The sequence below is a fragment of the Neoarius graeffei genome, chromosome 3, assembly GCF_027579695.1.
Source record: "Neoarius graeffei isolate fNeoGra1 chromosome 3, fNeoGra1.pri, whole genome shotgun sequence".
NCBI classification, from domain to species: Eukaryota; Metazoa; Chordata; class Actinopteri; order Siluriformes; family Ariidae; genus Neoarius; species Neoarius graeffei.
The window spans coordinates 48,175,561-48,197,875 of NC_083571.1; the positions used below are offsets into that span (position 1 = coordinate 48,175,561).

General features: G+C 40.0%; 1 protein-coding gene across 1 annotated transcript in view; it reads left to right on the plus strand.

Moving 5' to 3' along the window:
* LOC132883376 (heterogeneous nuclear ribonucleoprotein C) overlaps positions 1–22,315 on the plus strand; it is a 38,378-nt gene that overhangs the window by 11,999 nt on the left and 4,064 nt on the right. Inside the window, exons 2-7 of the mRNA XM_060916922.1 lie at positions 4,030–4,072; positions 10,353–10,618; positions 11,211–11,283; positions 12,605–12,652; positions 17,639–17,790; positions 17,920–18,033. Coding sequence (XP_060772905.1) covers positions 4,068–4,072; positions 10,353–10,618; positions 11,211–11,283; positions 12,605–12,652; positions 17,639–17,790; positions 17,920–18,033 — 658 coding nt within the window. The 5' untranslated portion in view covers positions 4,030–4,067. The remainder of the gene's footprint in view (positions 1–4,029; positions 4,073–10,352; positions 10,619–11,210; positions 11,284–12,604; positions 12,653–17,638; positions 17,791–17,919; positions 18,034–22,315) is intronic.

The following is a 22,315-nucleotide window of genomic DNA, read 5'->3' on the forward strand; positions in this document are numbered from 1 at the left end:
ATAAACTGCAAATTTGAAGTAGCCTTGTTACAAAATAAATGTTTTGCCGATCAGTCAGTGTGATCCCTGGCCCTGCTTCCCCTTACTTAGCTCCGAGATGTGGGGATGGTAATTGGTCACTTTGAGTTGGACGCATGCTTCCGAATGGCCCGTTGTCAGACGACTTCGGGAGGGGCAAAGTGCATTCTTCATGTGCGAAAATATCTGTTCACACAGATATGTTGATCTGAACACTGACAATAAAGCCAGTGCGATATTGCGAAGACAGTTGAACTTTTCGGGTAAAGATGCCCAGCAGGATTCATTGGCTTTAAACAGCAGAGCTCCTCTCTCACAGTCACATCACAATATCTTGCCATCACTGCCAAACGTGCCACATCATTCACATCTACGCTTTTGTCAAGCGCAAAGCTAAATACCGCTGCATCTTTTATGCCAGTTGTTTGCTGCACATGTACGTTTTCTGCCATTTCACCAATTCGTCGCTCAACAGTTCTGGCTGATACGGGCATGTCTTTTATTCTTGATTTTATTGTCTCTTTATTTGGCAGCCCCTCAAAAAGACTATCCGAGCCGGAGAGAAAGGCCTCCTTAACGTATTCACCGTCTGTGAACGGCTTTCCATGTTTAGCTATGCAGTGAGAAATTATATAGCTATCTTCAGTGGCATTGTTTTTAGCTGAGGTAAAGACTGTTAAAGTGTGGGCTTGCTTCCCATACCCGCACACTGCGCATGAGAGTGATTCGTCCCTATCTACCTGATCTTTGAAAGTCTTTTCGTGCTTTGCCTCGAAATGACGTTTAACACTGGATGTTCGACACACAGCACTTTCAAAACAACTTGCACACAGCACGGTCCCTCTGAGAAACGAACCCATGTTCTTTGGTCCATGAGGAGAGGAAAGCCCGAACTGTCGGCTTCTTTGCCATCTTAGCGCAACTGCTGCATCAAGTGGGCCCGTCTCGTGAGAAATATGGGGAGGGGGAAGTGTTGCCAGATTGGTGGTTTTAAGTGCATTTTGGCGGGTTTTGAACATATTTTGGGCTGGAAAACATCAGCAGTATCTGGCAACACTGGGAGGGGGGTGCTATATTGTTGTGTAGGCATGCTAAAAGAGCAGGCTCGCCATGCAACAGCCAATGACCGTTCAAGATGACGTTTGAACATTTTTAATGTGTTCAATAATTAGGTTTGTGAATCATCGTCAGTGTGCCACTGGAAATTCCTCGGCGTGCCAGTTGTGGCACGCGTGCCTAGGGTTGCCGACCCCTGGTGTAGAGTGATGTAATACATGTAGGAGAAACGATATGATGACAATATTGCGTGCTATTAAACCAACGAATGAAACCAGCTAGAAGGGAATAGAGCACGTTTTTATTCAATCAGAAAAAGTGTCCTGTGTGTATAATAATTCCTGATATTTCACTCCTTATATTTCTAGCCTGGCTAACGCGACTTCAAAGCTCTCCGAGCTATTGGTCTGGCCAAGATATTAAGCCCAACCGTTTCCCAAAGGCATGGTTGACCCGCCTCCCTGAAATGCCTCAGTTTGCTACTGGTCGAAGCCAGAAAAGGCTGTGATGAAGCTTAAACCAATCACATCACTCTTTCCTCTGACGTATGTGACGCGACGGGGCTAACTGGTAGATTAAACTCTTACCGAAGCCGGTCGGGAGCAAGGCGAAAACGTCCTTCCTTTCAATAAATACCTCCAGGGCTGCTCTTTGCTCCGTTTTCAAGGAGAACTTCCCGTTGAATGCTTTCAATACAGCATCTATGCGTAATAGATGCGGAAGCGTGAATGAAGTGCTTCCGGCATAGATTCTGTAAACAATCTATGGCTTCCGGTCGCAGTTCTACTACGTCACTGCCTTGAACACGCCTCTACCCAGGGCCGTTGGAGATGCTCAAAGTTGATTGGCTCCCGATTTTTCGGGAGCTTGGAAGAGCTGTAGATAGCTTGCCTGGCCAGACTAAGCTCGCAACAGGCCCTCGTGTTGCGTCACGCTTAGGATGGGCGGGCCCAGGCTATTATATTTCAGTCTTTCAATATTTTGCTTTTGTAGTCGGCCTTTTTTTTTTTTTTTTTTTAAATGTGAGAGTCTAACGAGTAGCATTTTGCGAAATAATTTAGATAAATGTATGTCATTGGCTTAGCCAAGCTGGTTTGTGTTAAGATATTAGTCAGTGAAATATGGTCAGTTTTTGTTGTTTTTTTTTTGTTTGTTTTTTTTTAAAGTGTTTGTGGTGGGCCAGGCATGTGGACTATGGTCTGCTAGTTAGTAGTTTATAATTATAGTCCTATCATAAACCTTGTGTAATTAAAACTCAAATCCAAGCCTCCAGAGGCATGGTCTGTAATGTGTATTTTTCATCAGGGATGTTTGCTACTATAGACCTTTTTAAAATAAATAAAGTGCACAAGCATATGTAAAAGTCTGAATGTTGTTTTGTCCATTGATCCAGGATCTTTTAAGCGTAACCGTAATGCATCTCAGAATACATTCATTTCCTTATCTTTGATATTCAATGTGCGGCTGCATCATATATCGTGTTGCATGTTTTGTCCAAGCAGATCAATTCCTATAAGTATCAGCACATAGCTATTTACTAAAATAGCCTAAAATTTCCCACAGCTTGACAGTAAAGTAACTGTGCCAATGAATATCGAGACGCAAATGGCTCTTTTGGAGAAATAAGCAACACCACCATATACGATGCACCGTACGTACAACATTTGGGAGACTTGGCTGTCCTGTTTAAGTTTGACTCGGATGATATTTAGGATGTTCACACTGTTGTTCCAGTATTGGTTTTAATATGCCCTCGTCGACTGTGCTTCATACTCTTATTTATTATATGGACACAAGTGTTTTACTGGGAAATACGCCACTCGTATTTTTCATACAAACTACAGCCATTATCATTATACATGCACACATTCTCTCTTCCAGTTTTTCGATGTCCATTGATATGTTTTTCTCTTGCAAATATGCATGAAGATATCTAATGACGTTTTAGTAGCTGTTCGGGTGTTTGACGCGTCTTTCTCTTTCCCAGCGAACAAAAATGCTTCTGCACACGCACAGCAGAAAAGTTTCTCATTGGATATTTGCGATGTCATGATGTCTTGACAAGTGTGTGATATCGCTAGCCATATTCAACGCTCGTTCTCCATTGGGTAGAGTGATGTCATACACACGAGAAGCAATATGATAATATTGCATGCTGTCAAACCAAATGAATGAAACCTGCGAGAAGGGAATAGAGCGCATGTTTTTATTCCATCGAAAAAGTGTCCTGTATGTATAATAATTACCAATGGCGTCACTCCCAATGTTTTCCCCCTGACTTGATGTGTGTTGTCAAAATGGCGAACCGGTTCAAAATTTAAAATTTTTGGTTAATTTGGGTTTTTTTTTTTTTTGGTGGGTGTGTCCATATAATATAAAGAACATTACACGGTGGTGTGAAGATATGACGTTTATGTTCGAGTGGTGAATATATTTCACGAGTGAGACTTTTCAGCACAACACAAACTTCTTCATATCTTCACGCCACCGTGGAATATCCTGTACGTATCACTTGTTGCATCACATGGATGTCCACTTGGAGCTCAAGAGGAGGCACAATGGCTTCAGAGAGTTCCTTTCAATTAGTAGTATATGGTCGTTTTTAATATAGTCGTATTTCCAAGCGTTTAGCTTTTACATAACGAGGGCATGTTAAAAGCACTGTTGGTACACAGCCAGCTCTACTTAAACTCATCAGTTTCCTGTCCCTTTTTTTCTTCTTTTATTCACACAACAGTAGTCATTGCTTCGTTCTGCCACTGGGTGGTGGTAGTTCTGCCTGTGTTTCGGTTGTTGGTGTGACCTTGAAAAGGGGGGAGGGAGGGTGGTGTTGACATGTCACTGCCGCTTGATGCGGGAATGTGAAGGCGAACACCCACCTCCCTTTTACCCTGAATGCACTGCTGAGCACCAGCTCACCAGTGGATCAATAATGACCCCTCTTTTCTCCAACAGAATCAGGCAGACAGACGACTCGACCCGAATAACACAGAATGGAGTGAGTGACTATTCCCCCTCCCCCTCTGTATACTGAATTGCATACAAATATATCAAACCCTCAATGCATTCTGATGTATAAATAGAGCATCCCACACACTCCCTGTAGAGTTAAGGATCATTTACACTTTATTCTCACATAAACACACACAAAGAACTGCACTGCTTGTGTTCTAATGCTGCTGATTCATCATGAAATGGCTCACATCATGTAATGTGTAATAACATAAAGCCAGCAGGGCATGCTTTTATAGGAAAATAATCGACGACTAATCGGGTGATGAGGCCCAACAACACGAGTCACTGTTATTTTCCTATCACAGCATATCCTGAAGTGTTTTGTTTTCTCTCTTGTGCCACAGGATTTCTGCAACAACTTTTTATTTATTTATTTTTAATTTAAGAACTACATGTAGGTTAAAATCTATTTAACGTTGTGAAAAGTTACTACAACCCCACTTCCAAAGAAGTTGGGATACTGTGTATAAAAACCGAATATGACGATTTGCAAATCGCGGAAATCCTACATTTCATTGAAAATAGTTCAGACGCAACATATCAGCTGTTGAAACTGAGAAATTTTAATGTTGCCGGAAAAATATATGCTTATTTTGAGTTTGACGCCAGCAATATGTTTCAAAAAAGTTGGGACGGGCACATTGACCACTGTGTCGCGTGACATCTTCCATACCGGGCAACCCATTTCGGAGTACAGCCTTATAAGCCCTCGCAAAAACCCTTATTGAAGATAAATTCTTACAAACTAAAAATGCAAAATATATATTGTTTTTTGAGGCATAATATATGGGCAAAACAAACAAGGAAAAACTTCACTTACACTTTTTTCCACATCGTAATTTATGATAAGTTCATGTCCATTCCAGAATTCAAAAATATTTTTCAGAGTTAGGCTCAATATTAACGTACAAGTGTTTGTATGTTGTACACTTGACTTATTTGAAAAGAATCTGCAAGTGGAACGTACAGATGAAATAGTAAAACATTTTACTAAAACAGCGGGAATAATCTGCCCTTTAAATTGGCCAACCCATTCAGGAAGAAACCTCCCGCCGTATCTTGTTCTTTTTGCCAGAGTTCCCATGTATGTTGAATACTCTTTCAAAACTACTCGACTGGAAAAACAGAACGGCTCTTTTGTTCAGCTCACGATGCTGCGAAATATTCTCTGGTTTCATGTGGACACTTGACTTTCGATTATAATATAGAAGTCTGAGCTTTCAAGCACCTAGCAAACCTGGTCGCAGGACGATAATAGCCAAAATGTTGTGAATAAGACCCTCTGCCTGCGTAACGCGATGGTTTCCAGTTTGATTGTCTATTGCTTGTTTTGCATGTAATGCGCACTTTGACCACATGGTAAAAAATACTTGCAAAATAAAAATGTTTTGGCGAAGTTTTGGAATTTGTAAGATTATTAGAATACACCCGTAAGCCTGACGAAAATCAAAAAAGGGGTGGGAAATTAAAAAAGTATTGTACTTCTTCCCACTCCTTTTTCGAACAATGTGCGGTGTATTGTAATGTCTTAGCTCTGTTATTTCATTTATTCTTTTTTTTTCACTTTCTCATTTTCTTTCTTTTACAAATAGTTACATACATTTTTTTTTTTATACATGTTCGAAAATAAAATAAATTCATTCATTCAAATCAAAGAATCTGTAAGATTTATGGCTATTCCTGATGAATCGACAGGTATGCTTTGCTTTTAACAGCACCCTGTAAATGTTTGGAAACTGAGGAGACCAATTGCTGTAGTTTTGAAAGAGAAACGTTGTCCCATTCTTGCCTGTTATGCAATTTCAGTTGCTCAACAGTTTGGGGTCTCCTTTGTCGTATTTTATGCTTCATAACGCACCAAATGTTTTAAATGGGAGACAGGTCTGGACTGCAAGCAGGCCAGTTTAGCACCTGGACTCTTTTACTACAGAGCCATGCAGTTGGAAGCTGTGAAGAATGCAGTTTGGCATCGTCTTGCTGAAATAAACAAGGCCTTTCCTGAAAAAGACATCGCCTGGATGGCAGCATATTGCGCCAAGAATTTGGTTGCCAAATTTTTTATACCAAATCATGTTACTGACCTGTTGTCACGGAGTCTTTAAGTATTACACAACTTTTCCAGTCATTGGTGTCCCTGTTCCAACTATTTTGAAACATGTTGCTGGCATTAAATTTAAAATGAGCAAATATTTAAAAAAAAAAGTTTCAACATTTGCTATGTACTATTTTCAATGAAATATAGGGTTTCCATGATTTGCACATCACATTGCTTTTATTTACAGTTTACACAGCGTCCCAACTTTTTTGGACCTGGTATTGGAGCAGCTATAAACGGTCTTTCCCTTGCTTTCTCTTGAAAGTAATAAGACAAAAGAAAAAAAAAAGCTTGTCTCACAGAACTCCCTGTTCTCCATCCTCATGTTCCTGTGAGAGCAAATGTTACAGAGCGAACACTGGAGACTCCTTCTCAAAACGCTAAATGTCTCCTCGCAGAAAACCTCATCATATCGATATTTATACAGTTTTGTTTGTTAAATAACATTGCATTTTTATTCATTTACTGTTAGATTGTTCAGCCCATCCCTGTGCAATATCTTTTACTGTTGAAACAATAACATTTTAATATACAGTAAACCTGTGATTCTGAATTCCAGCCGGCACGATTGTCAGAGCTGCTGTTGTAGAAAATTTAATCAACACCTCCTGACCAATCAATTCAGCAGCACTTGTGGTATGAGCAAAAGATGTTTCTTTCAAATGTTGCAACACCGGCTTATAAAAATATATATTTTTCTGAGGTAATCTGGGTATCAGTATATTTTATAAGACTGACTGGTTTTATTGTTATCGTGACAAGGAATTGGTCATACAATATGTTCCAATAGTGGTTTTGTTGTTTGTTTTTTCTACCAAGTGTTGTCGAAATTCAATAAAGGTTGTTAATTTCTTTAGTGTTTCACAGTTTTAGTTAAGGTTTTTTTTTTGTTTTTTGTTTTGGTTTCATGTTGCCCAATCCTAATACAAAGACAAACCAAATAAAACACTAACATTCAAACAAATTTATCCATTATTTAAGAAGAATTTGAAATTATTTAAAATGTACTCTTCACGCACACAAACACACCCCAGGCCTGATTTACTGAACATTTGTGTTAAAAAAAAAAAGTAATAATAAAATAAAATCACCACCCAAGTGTTTACATGTCCACCCCAAATTAAAAAAAAAAAGTCCAGGCTCTCTGATTTCTAGCCATATTTAAGCACTTGTACTGTGATCGAGTCGTCACAGTTTGTGAGACTCTTGACAGCGACTATAGTGTGTGCAAATTAATCCAACTGAAGGGGTGGTCGTAAATTTGTTGAATTCCAGTTTCCACCATTTTGGAGAAAACCAAATAAAAGGGTTCATCAGTGAGAGAGTTTCCAAAAACATTACCAACCAAACATCCCTTAACAAATTGGTACACTTTCCCTGTGTCCGAAATCGCTCCCTACTCACTATATAGGGCACTATATAACGGGGACGCCATTTTGTAATGCTGTCCGAAACCTTAGTGAGGATTATTTACATCCTATATAGTGCACTCAAAGTATACCACAATGCATCACGAAAATTAGTGTACAACGATGGTCACTAACCAAAGCAATATACCCCATCATGCATTACGGCTGCGCTGAAAGAAATCAAATTAAAAGTCTCAAATTTGATTTAATAAAAGGCAGCAGCAAAGAAGAAAGTGTTCAGCCTTGATTTAAAAAGAACCGAAAGATGCAGGTACTTTGTATTGATTAATGTGGGAAATGCGCTCAGTGCAATATGGATTTATCAAAAAAACACATGCATGTATTTTATGATTTTGAAAACCCGCCAGCCGACTGATCTGGCACGTTTTAATTGTGCGACAGTAATGACGTAAATACCAGCGGGACAGACTAGTGTCCGAAAGCGTTTTTTCATTTTACCATTGAATTCACGATGTAGTCCTCTATATAGTAATTCCCCATATAGTGAGTAGTGAATGAATGAGCGAATTGTAAATCTGTGCTGGTGTTTTGACGTAAAATGTTTCTTTCTGACAGGATTTGCAGGATTCGACAGTACAGAGCATAAAGCAAGAGAGGAAATCTGCTACATTAGTACATTATTCTCCACCGCTTGTGCTGTTCTTGCTATTTGATAGTACTACCTGATGAAGAGAATGTAATCTTATAACTGCCTAAGCATTGTTTTTCTCTGCTGTGCTCGTGTTAATGTTATGCTATTAATGCCATTTTGACTTGAAAATAATTGCAGCACATTTGAAGCCCAAGCGCACACGCAAAGAAACGATGATTTATCTTTCTTTTGGTCATATGTGAGCAAAATAAGACTCACACCAACCTCTCAGTGGAGTGTATGGGGTACAGTATGATGCCCTGTAAGTGCAAACCCTCTTAAACACAACAGCAGCAAATTCAGAAACACAACCTCAGAATCGGGAGGGGGGGGGGACAGCAAGTTCAATAACACAACCAAACCAAACACAACAGCAACTTCAGAAAAATGTCAATATTAATGCAAATGTCGTATCACAAGGAAAAACAAGTGCACTTTAGCAGTCTCTTAAGTTAGCCGAGCAAACAAGTTTAATGTGAAGTTATCCATGTTTAAACGTTTAATGACCCACCTTCGATTAGCTTGGTTTTCAGCGTTTTATATACTCGCATCTAATGGCAAGCTGACGTGTGTGTATATATATAAATTAATATAATACAAATAAAAACATCTGTAGATTCTTTTAAGCTTGTATGTACTCCATTTACCCCAGATTCTCACTTGTGAGCTGTAGCCAATCAGCAATGAGCGAGCGATGTTTAGTAAAGACCTGCGTTCTCCGTTGTGAGTTGATGTTATTGAATTTGCTGATCACACAAATTGTATAACGAAGTGCTAAACTAGGTGTTTTGTGGGGGGTGTAGTATATATTTGGTTATACTGATTGATGTGTATATTAAAAAATGGTTATTCCATGAAATCGGGTCAGCTGATAGCTGACGAGGTGCGTAGCCGTGTACGACGAGCTTGAGCGGAATAACTTTTATTCGATCCACGTTCACTGGATTTTGAGAAACGGAGCATTTTTATTTTTTGCAAATTCGATAAATTAAAAACTTTGTACAAAACGCCCGGCAAAATAAGTTCCGTTTACAAACTGGCGAAATGACAGTAGCAATTTGTAAAAAATGTTATAGTAATTCTTGAAAAATAAAAATGTTCTTCCCATCAGAGACTTTTATTCCATATTTTGTTGCTTTGTAATTTTGGGGGGTTTTGTTTTCGAGTAGAGTTTTTATTTCGTCCCCGGTTGGTTCAGTAAAACGCCGCCATTTTCTTTTTCTTCTTTAGGGTTTTTTTGGTGGTTGGCAAACGAACTTAAAGGTGCATTACCGCCACCGACTGGGCTGGAGTGTGGAACAGGATTTTTTTTTTTTCTTTTTAGCTATTTCTGTTTCTTTTAAATACTTGATGTACGCCGCCATTTTGTTTTTCTCTCCTCACGGTATACGAGCTGATATCCTAGTAGTAGAGTAGCCAATCGGAGCACACGATTGCTCATATCCAGTGAATGTGGATAGAAAAAATAAATAAATATTTCAGATGAAACACAAAAAGATCTTGTGTTAATGTGTAAATCTCAAGATATGTAAACATGTTTTTGTGTAAAGTATTAAATGCTATTTAAATCACTCCTGTGTGTGATTTTAGAACACCTTACAAAGTAAATTATAAATGTTTCAGTGTGTTTATTTATTTGTTTATTTATTTTTTAAACAGCTGCAACAAAAATGTTGAACAAAACTATTGTTCAAATCCTTTGGTGGCCTAGTTGACATGATTTTTGCTTTCCTGAAGCACGTGCCAAACCCAGTAATGATGCTCCGTGGTGTCTTTTATGTTCTACTTCTTGCACATGGCTTTTTTTTTTTTAAACCTGTACTAAAACATTGTTGCATTGTTAGTGTCCTCATATGAGGTAGGTTTTTTTTTTAATATCTGTAAATATGTATGTTTAACATAATTCTATTATTTTAAATCTCATGGTAGTTCGACCAGTGTGTGGACCCGGTGGAACTGCTTTTTAGCTTTTTTTTTTTTTTTTTTTTTGCTAGCCTCGTTTGAGCCACCCCAAATAGTCATTCTGGCATCTGTTCTCTTTCCTGTACCCTCCGCGTCCTTTTCCTTGCCTCTCTCCCCCCTCCCCCACCCCCTCGATCCTACGCAGTCACTCGCCAACTACGAGCAGCCTGATGGCGAGTAACGTGACCAACAAGACGGACCCGCGCTCTCTGAACTCGCGCGTCTTCATCGGCAACCTGAACACCATGCTGGTGACCAAGGCCGACGTGGAGGCCATCTTCAGCAAGTACGGCAAGATTGTGGGCTGTTCAGTGCACAAGGGCTATGCCTTCGTCCAGTACTCGAATGAGCGGAACGCACGTGCCGCCGTGGCCGGGGAGGACGGACGAATGGTCGTTGGACAAGTGCTGGGTAAGGACGGCCTTGATTTGATTTTGCTCTCAACACGCTTTGTTTGTCTGAAGAAAACGAAACAATGTGGACTGTTCTTCAAAGCCAAGCTCCAAAAATTTAGCTCCCTGTTTAAAGGATTATTGTTGGGCATCTTTGCTCCAGAGATGGGAGACTTGTACCTAAGAACTGCTTCTGTAATCATCTCAGGACTCGTATTCTCATCCATGCATCCATCCAACGCATGTGCTCTAAAGCGCAACCAGTTTTGTCGTGCAATGGTGCAAAGCTACACGGAGCGTAGCACTGGAAATGATTTTGGCTGTACCCCAGTTCAGTAACGCACTCGTGTTAAGGGCGTCAGTTGCAATAATGAAGTTGATCACAAACCACATCGTCATTGTCACAGCTGTGATTAGCAGCAGAAGCCACTTTGCAATTTCTCTTGTGACTCGAACAGGAAGGCATTTGTGCAGGACCATTACTGTTGTTTATACAGCGTTCAGGCGTTAATGGATTTTCATTTTCCCTTATTGATTATGAACCAAGAAAATTGTTCAATTTCTAAAATTACTTTTGATTCTGTGGACATAATGATCTCGTTCTTTCGCAGACATTAACCTGGCTGGTGAACCAAAGCCTCACAGATCAAAGACCATCAAGCGCTCAGCAGGAGATATGTACAGGTTTGGATCGTTTCAGGCTTTTTTTTTTTAAGTGAATATAATGCTTTAAAATGAATATCATTAGTAACGACCAAAACGAATGAATAAAGCAGGGGGGAAATGAAATATAAATTATTTTATCATCAAGCACAAAACTATCGATAAATCGCTGCTTCCGGATCCCGGAAAAAGGCAGCCTCGCCCCAGGGCTGATCTCGCATGATGTCACACGTGGAACCCCGGTTATCTGGGTCATTTCGGTTCATCTGACTCCGTGTTTGTTTACTCGCTGAAATTGGATATCGTTGTTGGAATTTTCCTAAAAGTAACGATGGGAAAGCGCTGCGTTGTGTTTGGATGTTCAAATCCCTATACGACAGGACATTCAGTTCACGAATTCCCGAGAAATGACACTAATCTAAAGCGACAGCGGGTGAAGTTTGCAGATTTCGTGTCACCTACTACTACTAATAAATCTGATTCATCAAGTGTCCACCACCACCAGAACGACCACATGGGAATTACTGGAGGAAAAAGAAACCCATTTATTTAATAAATGACATTTGATCTGACAATTTGGACAGTTTGTCGATTTCCCCCATTATATCTCTCTCTCACACACACACAGTGCACCAGATGCAGGATTATGAGCAACATTTACACGCTCGTGACATCCGATCTTATCATATCTGATAATAGGAAGAAAACTGCATGCGCACAATCATTAATTATTAACCGAAACGTGTTAAATGCTCTCAGATTGCAATATTGCGAGATTCGATTTGTTTTTAGTTTTGTTCAGGAAAACATGATGAAGGGTAACCATCGCGTTCTGCACATCTCTCGATCTCTATCTCTCCATCTCTCACACGCTACAGAGGAAGACTGTCATGAACTGGCACTTTCTCGTCTTGGGGGCTCGAAAAGATAACCATTTACTCTGGAATATCCTTGATAATCTTCTGCCCCTTCATCCTACATACATGTATAAGAATCACTATCAGAATTCTCTCCAAACCGTGATTCCACATCGAGACTGGTGTAACCACTGCTGCGCACATGAACAAAATTGACACCTGGATCTTTGTGACACGTGTGACATCACACACCCCTTCGGGATCTTCCGGTTCAGTCTTGGCAGATTCCGTGAAAATCAGCTGGTCTTATTGAGTTCCCATCAGTTTATGGCCTTTTGGATCAGCTATGGTTCGAAAACACATGGTCAATCAACATGTTTGTTGCTTTTTACAAGGAAAATAGTGTGGTTTAGAAGCATTACATACACTTTTAATGCTGCTGTATAGAGTTAACACTTTCCTTTTCTCCATTTTTTTTTCTACAGTTCTTCGTTTGAGCTAGACTATGACTTCCAGAGAGATTACTATGACAGGTGAATACTCCCCTTCCCCCCCCCCCCCCCCGTTTTTACTGAATCTTGTTTATCTGTTTAATAGTTTATGCATTGCGACTACAGTTCACGTTTTCAGTCTTGTCTGACCAAATATGCACTTTCATTTGAACCAAAACTGCAGTCAAAATCCTCGCCCATCCCTCTTGCTGTGTAACCTTTCGACTGAGCTGTTTAAAAAAAAAAAAATCCATTCCCACTTTCTAGATGTTGAGTTATACAGAGGTGGACAAAGTCCCCAACTTAAGTAATGAAGTCAAAGTACAGATCCCACTGGTCAAATGTTCCTCCGATACAAGTGAAAGTTGTACAGTCAAATTTTTACGTAAGTTAAATACTGAAGTACTTGCTTTTTAAAATAATTAAGTATTAAAAGTACATTTTCTGTCAACACATCATTGTATTATTGCCACAACGCTTACAAAACCTAATGCCTCTGAAGCAACCGACTGGATTTACTGACCAGCTTGTAGAACCTGTCGAATAAACGCCTGGTAGAACGTTACAAAATGAAACACAACTGAACTGAAAAAGAGCCAGTGGCATTATTATTATTTATTGTAACACTCCTCCCCACCCCCACAAAGCAGCATGGTAGGGTTCTGACCCAGCTCCGCCAGTGTGTGCACACATGTATGTGTATGTTCATCAGGAAGACAGTGGAATAGCTGTAAATGCAGCTTGCTCAGAAAATAAAAATGGCAATCCAACCTGATTAAAACCCAGATCCACACCTCGAGTTTAATAACTGCTCAACAGCAACAGTGCTTTAAGCAAGACAAAAAAAATGCAAGACCATCATCTGACATCAAAACAAAAAATTCCAACAATTTTTTGTGACTGACTAGTACAATACTGTCCATCTCACAGGTCTCGCGTATGTGCGTGTAAGTGTATGTATTCATGCACATATGAATCTGCCTGTGGAATCATGGTGGTTTAATGTTAAGCTAGCTAGTCAGTGAAGCTCCACCTGACATGCTAGCAAACTCTCTTCAAACTCCTATTGGGTAGTTAACGTTACTAGAAAAAAAGAGATTTCTCCATTCTGTTTATTTGGCAAGATTATGCTAAAACAGATTTCTGAAAGGACTTCAGATAAGTTAACGTTATTCATCTTAGCATAACTCCGTTGTTATATGCTAGCTAACAGTGTCCAAGTTAACTAGCTATGTGTTAACGTTAGCCATGGACAAGGCGATGGTAACTTGGCGGGTAAATCCATAGAAAGTCATTTGACTACCCAGACTGCATAGCTATTGCAGCGTTATCGCTAGCTCTAAAAGCACAGACTTCATTACAAGCTTTCTGTTGGAATAAAATGTTTATATACGCGTACCTCAATATGCTTCCGCAGGTTGGACGGCAAGTTTTGTAGGCTGTGCTTTGCTCCGTTTTAGGCAAACATAGCAAACATTTAAAACAAAACGACTCTTTATTCCTTTCAGAAAACTTGAAACATGAGTGCATGCATTCCCCAGAAGAACCGCCTCCTTCCATTCTGCCATCAACTGATCATGTTAAATTAATGCTGCTGAGAAATCACTGAACTTGATTTTATAGAGTCTATGGACATGACCCTAGTGATTACTGATGGGCTGTCTCAGTGTCACCTGCGAAAAAAACACCATGTTTTAGAAAAGAAAAGAGAGAAATTCCACTTTCAAAGCCGCTTCATAGTAATGAGGACCTTGATAGAAATGTAGTGAAGTTAAAGTCATAAGTTGCCAAAAAAATACTTAAAGTGCTGATGACACGTTTTTGACATCTTTGGCGATGTTTTATAACATAAAAAGTAATTCCCGATGATCCATATATTAATTCACGAAGGCGCCTATTTTACAAGTTATGATAAAAAACGCGGCTATTTGAGCAAATTTGACAGGGCTGCAGCACCCAGGAGAAGGAGGAGCTATATGACGTCAGCGAAAGAACCTTCCTCCTAACTTACCAGTTTGTTGTTGATGCGACAGGTGTTCAGTTTGTCATTATTAGTATTATTATTATACATTATTACTATTTATATATATATATATATATATATATATATATATATATATATATATATATATAAAGTTATTATGCCTTCGTGTTGTGTTGCCGGCTTTTGCTCCAAAACCTACAAGGATGGGGTAAGTTTATTCAAGTTTCCCAGAGATCCCGAGCTGCATGCGAAGTGGGTGAAGCAAGTCAGGCGCACTCGTGACAAGTGGGAGCCCTCACCAGCATCCGTCCTGTGCTCTGAACACTTCGATTTGGATTGCTTTGACACCCTTCCCAGCTTAAAAGAATCTCTTGGGTGTTCAGTTCAGCACAAACGTGTGTTACTACCATCAGCAGTGCCTACACAGTGTTGCCAGATTGGGAGGTTTCCCGCCCAGTTGAGCGGTTTCAAGTGCATTTTGGTGGGTTTTGAACATATTTTGGGCTGGAAAACGTCAGCAGTATCTGGCAACAGATACTGCTGATGTTTTCCAGCCCAAAATATGTTCAAAACCCACCAAAATGCACTTGAAACCTCCCAACTGGGCGGGATTCCTCCCAATCTGGCAACACTGCCAGTATTCCGGAGGGGGTCTACTAGTAGCTATGCCGGATCCAAAGACAGTCCTCCTGTCAGAACATGTGTTGTGAAACGACATAAGATAAAGGTGCGTAGAGCTATAGATTCTACATGATAATCATAAATGTAATCATAAAGTCGGCGTGATATCAGTCATGTATTTGCTTGTGAAAGCTTGCGGCTTTCATGTAACTGACGCCTAGCAACGAGAGGCAAAGGGTAAAGAGGGTAGGCTATCATAGATTCTATTCGGAAGAGATCAACACAATTCTAGACTCCCAGAAGAGGAAGAGCTAGCACTAGAGAGTTCACCGGCGTTTTCATGCGCCATTTCCATTGAGTAGAACAAGAGTAGAACAGCCAGTGAACCGCAGCGTGTTCTTCCGCTGACGTCACAACATGGCCGTGAGCCACGGACCCAGTTTTTTTGCGCTGTGCAATTAAAAGTTGGATATTCGCATAACAACAGCTTCTTTTCACGTAATTATAGCAGAAACCTAACATGTTTGCCATGTTGTATAGTTTATTTAAGAAATTGCATAGAGTCATGTTCGTGTCATCAGCCCTTTAAGTGGAGTACATATACTCAAAGTGTACTTAAGTACAGTACTCAAGTAAATGTACTTCGTTACTGTCCACCTCTGTGTACAGACGGTTGACAAATGACAGGAAAAACAATGAAGTGTCTTTGTAAAGTGTTTGGCCACCACAAGCTGCCAGACTTTCCAACTGGGACAAAATCTGGTGTGTGTGAAGAGCACAGAATGAGTTACATTACTTTCATCCCCATCAAACCATTCAGTGCATCCTTACGACCTGTGGATAGGGGTGGGATCATCTTAGAAGAGATTCCACCCATCAGGATATCAATGTTTCATAATTGGTTTGTACCATCAGTTATTTATAAAGTAGTTCTATGCATGTAAACTTCATTTAACTGCTACAGATTTTAGACTGTAACAGATATTTGATTAAAATTTCATCGAAAAGTAATGATGCTACACTGACATGATGCTTCTGAAATGTTTAATATAGATAATGGATATATATTTAGGCAGTGCCTAAAAGCAGAGCTCCCAATGAGTGTAAAATGTGTTAGTAAATAAACGCACACTTTTAAATAAGTGCTGGATAAAAACCCATTTATCTTTATGTAAATAAAGATCATTTCGATGTCTGGTGGTCAAGTGTTTGAGACAGGAGTTCTTGATATTATCTGCTTTGAGGCCCACCTATTCATACTTGTAACAAGTCGAGGCCCATTAAAAAAGATCCCCAGTTGTTTTGGCTCTCTAGTCTAATAGAGTCTAATAATCTACTGTCAAGTGTATTAATGGGATGCAACATCAGTCCCTGTTACAGATGGGAGCCCAGGAATTAAATAAATGCAATAAAAACAAACTTTTTAATTGTAGGTATTGTATTTAAAACTGTCTGAATGTGCCAGAAGCCAACATAAAGCCATGCATGCAGGCCATTCTCAGTCAAAAGGGATTAATGATCCAAAAGTGGAGTCTGGTCCATTAACACAAGAACTTATTGCCATGTTTGTGTCCAGCAAACAAGCAAGTTATTAAAACCAAGAAGTACACTCAAAAGAAGTGGATATAGAAACCACTCAATGGGATTAGATCCTTACACGCTAACAAAAGGATTTTTTTTTTCCTTACGAGTTGGAAAATTATCCCTCCGTTGATTTCCCCAACATTTCAAATTACCTGGTGCTGCAGACATCGTTCTACATGGGGACACAGATGAAAACCTGGAAGAGCATGGAGGCAAACAACTTTTTATATGTGGCTGGGTTAAAGATCTGGGGATCAGGACACTGCAAGGTAGACAGATCTAAATGCAGGAAGAGTGTTTACTAGCAGGCGTGATCTTTACAAAAGCAAAACAGAAAGCAGAGTCTAAACATGGCTAGAAACAAACATGACCGTGATACTTCGCAGAGCTTCTGTGAAAACAGCATCCAGATCTGTGCATGGTGATTTGCACTCGAATCAGCGTCAGGTGTTTCCCATAATGACCGGGTCCCAAGCGCGCCCGCAACGTGCTCCATGAGTGCGTGCAGCCGCTTGAGCTGCGCCAGAGTCAAGCACGCAAAGGCGTAACAGTTAAGTGTTCACCTGCTGTGTGATCACAACTTTTAGCTCACATGTATATCGCCACCAAAATGCCTCATTTTTATCGGTAACCCATCAGGAGCTGTAGTGTGACCGTAGCTTAATGAGGCGGATGTGACATCGGATGCAACCCAGCAATTGTACCCTACTACGAGTAAAAATTAGCTTCAACTTGGAAAAAAAATTGCGGCCTATTATTCTCTTAATTACAACACTTCACACCTCTATAATAAAATAATGTTTTAATGTTGAAACATCATTGTGTGTGTGTGGTGTTAGGGTGTATACGTACCCCTCGCGGGTGCCTCCTCCCCCTCCTCCCCTCTCCCGCGCAGTCATTCCCACGAAGCGGCCGCGGGTCAGCGTGAGCGGCAGCCGCCGTGCCAAGAGCAGCTTCTCCACCAAGAGCAGCCAGAGAACCTCCCGCACCAGTTAGTACTTCATCACACACACACACAGAGTCCCAATCACAATTAGTGTTTGCGTATTGGAAAAGTGCCATGGTTTTGTCCACTACTCCCAAGTTTTCTATTGAGACGTGTCTGTTTGTGTGTATTTAGTGAGAGCTGATGATCTGCAAACCATTAAGAAGGAGCTGACTCAAATCAAACACAAAGTGGACTACCTGCTGGAGAGCCTGGAGAGAATGGAAAGGGAACACAACAAGAAATCAGGTACCCAACACACACACACACACTCCGCAATATTGCCATGAAGATGATCCCACTTTGGTTGTTTATAGTGAACCACACTATCCCTGTGTCTGAAATCACTCACTCATTCACTACTCCCTACGCACTATCAAGGGAATTCTATAGAGAGGACTATATAGTGAGCTCATTGGTAAAATTAAAAAAAAAAAAGCTTTGAGACACTACTCCGCTGCGCCATGATTTACGTCATTAGTGTCGCGCAATTAAAACGTGCCAGATCAGTCGGCTGGTGGGTTTTCAAAATAATAAATACATGTTATACGGAGCGTATTTCCGACATTAATAAATACAAAGTAAATATAGCATATGTACATGTTATCAATTACACTCGCCTCATCTCTTGCAAGCATCACCAAGCTGTGAGTAGCATCAGGGCTCGTAGTACTTTTGGTTACCAAGTTTGTTTACTGTCTTGTGTTCAAAATACAGTGCTGTGAACTATATTTACAGTGGTGCTTGAAAGTTTGTGAACCCTTTAGAATTTTCTATATTTCTGCATAAATATGACCTAAAACATCATCAGATTTTCACACAAGTCCTAAAAGTAGATAAAGAGAACCCAGTTAAACAAATGAGACAAAAATATTATACTTGGTCATTTATTTATTGAGGAAAATGATCCAATATTACATATCTGTGAGTGGCAAAAGTATGTGAATTTGAAGGTGAAATTAGAGTCAGGTGTTTTCAATCAATGGGATGACAATCAGGTGTGAGTGGGCACCCTGTTTTATTTAAAGAACAGGGATCTATCAAAGTCTGATCTTCACAACACATGTTTGTGGAAGTGTATCATGGCACGAACAAAGGAGATTTCTGAGGACCTCAGAAAAAGCGTTGTTGATGCTCATCAGGCTGGAAAAGGTTACAAAACCATCTCTAAAGAGTTTAGACTCCACCAATCCACAGTCAGACAGATTGTGTACAAATGGAGGAAATTCAAGACCATTGTTACCCTCCCCAGGAGTGGTCAACCAACAAAGATCACTCCAAGAGCAAGGCGTGTAATAGTCGGCGAGGTCACAAAGGACGCCAGGGTAACTTCTAAGGAACTGAAGGCCTCTCTCACATTGGCTAATGTTCATGAGTCCACCATCAGGAGAACACTGAACAACAATGGTGTGCATGGCAGGGTTGCAAGGAGAAAGCCACTGCTCTCCAAAAAGAACATTGCTGCTCGTCTGCAGTTTGTTAAAGATCATGTGGACAAACCAGAAGGCTATTGGAAAAATGTTTTGTGGATGGATGAGACCAAAATAGAACTTTTTGGTTTAAATGAGAAGTGTTCTGTTTGGAGAAAGGAAAACACTGCATTCCAGCACAAGAACCTTATCCCATCTGTGAAACATGGTGGTAGTAGTATCATGGTTTGGGCCTGTTTTGCTGCATCTAAGCCAGGACAGCTTGCCATCATTGATGGAACAATGAATTCTGAATTATACCAGCGAATTCTAAAGGAAAATGTCAGGACATCTGTCCATGAACTGAATCTCAAGAGAAGGTGGGTCATACAGCAAGACAACGACCCTAAGCACGCAAGTCGTTCTACCAAAGAATGGTTAAAGAAGAATAAAGTTAATGTTTTGGAATGGTCAAGTCAAAGTCCTGACCTTAATCCAATCAAAATATTGTGGAAGGACCTGAAGCGAGCAGTTCATGTGAGGAAACCCACCAACATCCCAGAGTTGAAGCTGTTCTGTATGGAGGAATGGGCTAAAATTCCTCTAAGCTGGTGTGCAGGACTGATCAACAGTTACTGGAAATGTTTAGTTGCAGTTATTGCTGCACAAGGGGGTCACACCAGATACTGAAAGCAAAGGTTCACATACTTTTGCCACTCACAGATATGTAATATTGGATCATTTTCCTCAATAAATAAATGACCAAGTACAACCCCGATTCCAAAAAAGTTGGGACAAAGTACAAATTGTAAATAAAAATGGAATGCAATGATGTGGAAGTTTCAAAATTCCATATTTTATTCAGAATAGAACATAGATGACATATCAAATGTTTAAACTGAGAAAATGTATCATTTAAAAAGAAAAATTAGGTGATTTTAAATTTCATGACAACAACACATCTCAAAGTTGGGACAAGGCCATGTTTAGCACTGTGAGACATCCCCTTTTCTCTTTACAACAGTCTGTAAACGTCTGGGGACTGAGGAGACAAGTTGCTCAAGTTTAGGGATAGGAATGTCAACCCATTCTTGTCTAATGTAGGATTCTAGTTGCTCAACTGTCTTAGGTCTTTTTTGTCGTATCTTCTGTTTTATGATGCGCCAAATGTTTTCTATGGGTGAAAGATCTGGACTGCAGGCTGGCCAGTTCAGTACCCGGACCCTTCTTCTACGTAGCCATGATGCTGTAATTGATGCAGTGTGTGGTTTGGCATTGTCATGCTGGAAAATGCAAGGTCTTCCCTGAAAGAGATGTCATCTGGATGGGAGCATATGTTGCTCTAGAACCTGGATATACCTTTCATGCATTGATGGTGTCTTTCCAGATGTGTAAGCTGCCCATGCCACACGCACTAATGCAACCCCATACCATCAGAGATGCAGGCTTCTGAACTGAGCGCTGATGATAACTTGGGTCGTCCTTCTCCTCTTTAGTCCGAATGACACGGCGTCCCTGATTTCCATAAAGAACTTCAAATTTTGATTCGTCTGACCACAGAACAGTTTTCCACTTTGCCACAGTCCATTTTAAATGAGCCTTGGCCCAGAGAAGACGTCTGCGCTTCTGGATCATGTTTAGATACGGCTTCTTCTTTGAACTATAGAGTTTTAGCTGGCAACGGCGGATGGCACGGTGAATTGTGTTCACAGATAATGTTCTCTGGAAATATTCCTGAGCCCATTTTGTGATTTCCAATACAGAAGCATACCTGTATGTGATGCAGTGCCGTCTAAGGGCCCGAAGATCACGGGCACCCAGTATGGTTTTCCGGCCTTGACCCTTACGCACAGAGATTCTTCCAGATTCTCTGAATCTTTTGATGATGATATGCACTGAAGATGATGATGATATGTTCAAACTCTTTGCAATTTTACACTGTCGAACTCTTTTCTGATATTGCTCCACTATTTGTCGGCGCAGAATTAGGGGGATTGGTGATCCTCTTCCCGTCTTTACTTCTGAGAGCCGCTGCCACTCCAAGATGCTCTTTTTATACCCAGTCATGTTAATGACCTATTGCCAGTTGACCTAATGAGTTGCAATTTGGTCCTCCAGCTGTTCCTTTTTTGTACCTTTAACTTTTCCAGCCTCTTATTGCCCCTGTCCCAACTTTTTTGAGATGTGTTGCTGTCATGAAATTTCAAATGAACCAATATTTGGCATGAAATTTCAAAATGTCTCACTTTCGACATTTGATATGTTGTCTATGTTCTATTGTGAATACAATATCAGTTTTTGAAATTTGTAAATTATTGCATTCCGTTTTTATTTACAATTTGTACTTTGTCCCAACTTTTTTGGAATCGGGGTTGTATAATATTTTTCTCCCATTTGTTTAACTGGGTTCTCTTTATTTACTTTTAAGACTTGTGTGAAAATCTGATCATGTTTTAGGTCATATTTCTGCAGAAATATAGAAAATTCTAAAGGGTTCACAAACTTTCAAGGACCACCGTATTTTCAAAATCGTAAGAAAGCACTTGTTCATGAATTGTTTTTCGCATTATTTGGTATGAATGAGCACATTTTGTTTCACAAGTGTAGTGTAAAGACTCAAAAATAAAAGTGAATCGCTTTTTTTTTGACCAATTATACTTTTAACTTTTTAGTTTTCTCGAAGCAGCTGATTTATTCCCACGTAGGACTTTTGTAATTGCAAGCCAAGTGGATTGCTCGAAAGATTCCAACGTTGTCTTCACTGCCTTCTCAAGTTTTTGTTGATTGGCTGGAATTCTTGGTGTAAATATCTGCCAAAAAGCTAAAAAAAAAAAAAAACTCTCAAAACCTTTCATTTGACCTTTCAGAAGGACCAAACAAAAGCTGTGATAATCAAAAGGTAATTTTTCTTCAAATAAACACCACTTGATATCAGTATACTTGGCGAACCACGAGGTGAATTTCGTTTATCTTTTTATCTGCCAGTTATCTTCTGATATGACGACGTTATAATGAGGTTTCGCTTATTTCGTTTCTGTTTCTGACTGGTTACAAAGTTTATCAAGAAGTAGAACGGGTAATCGAACTTGATCAGGATAAGTGCTGATTGGTTACGAAGTTGC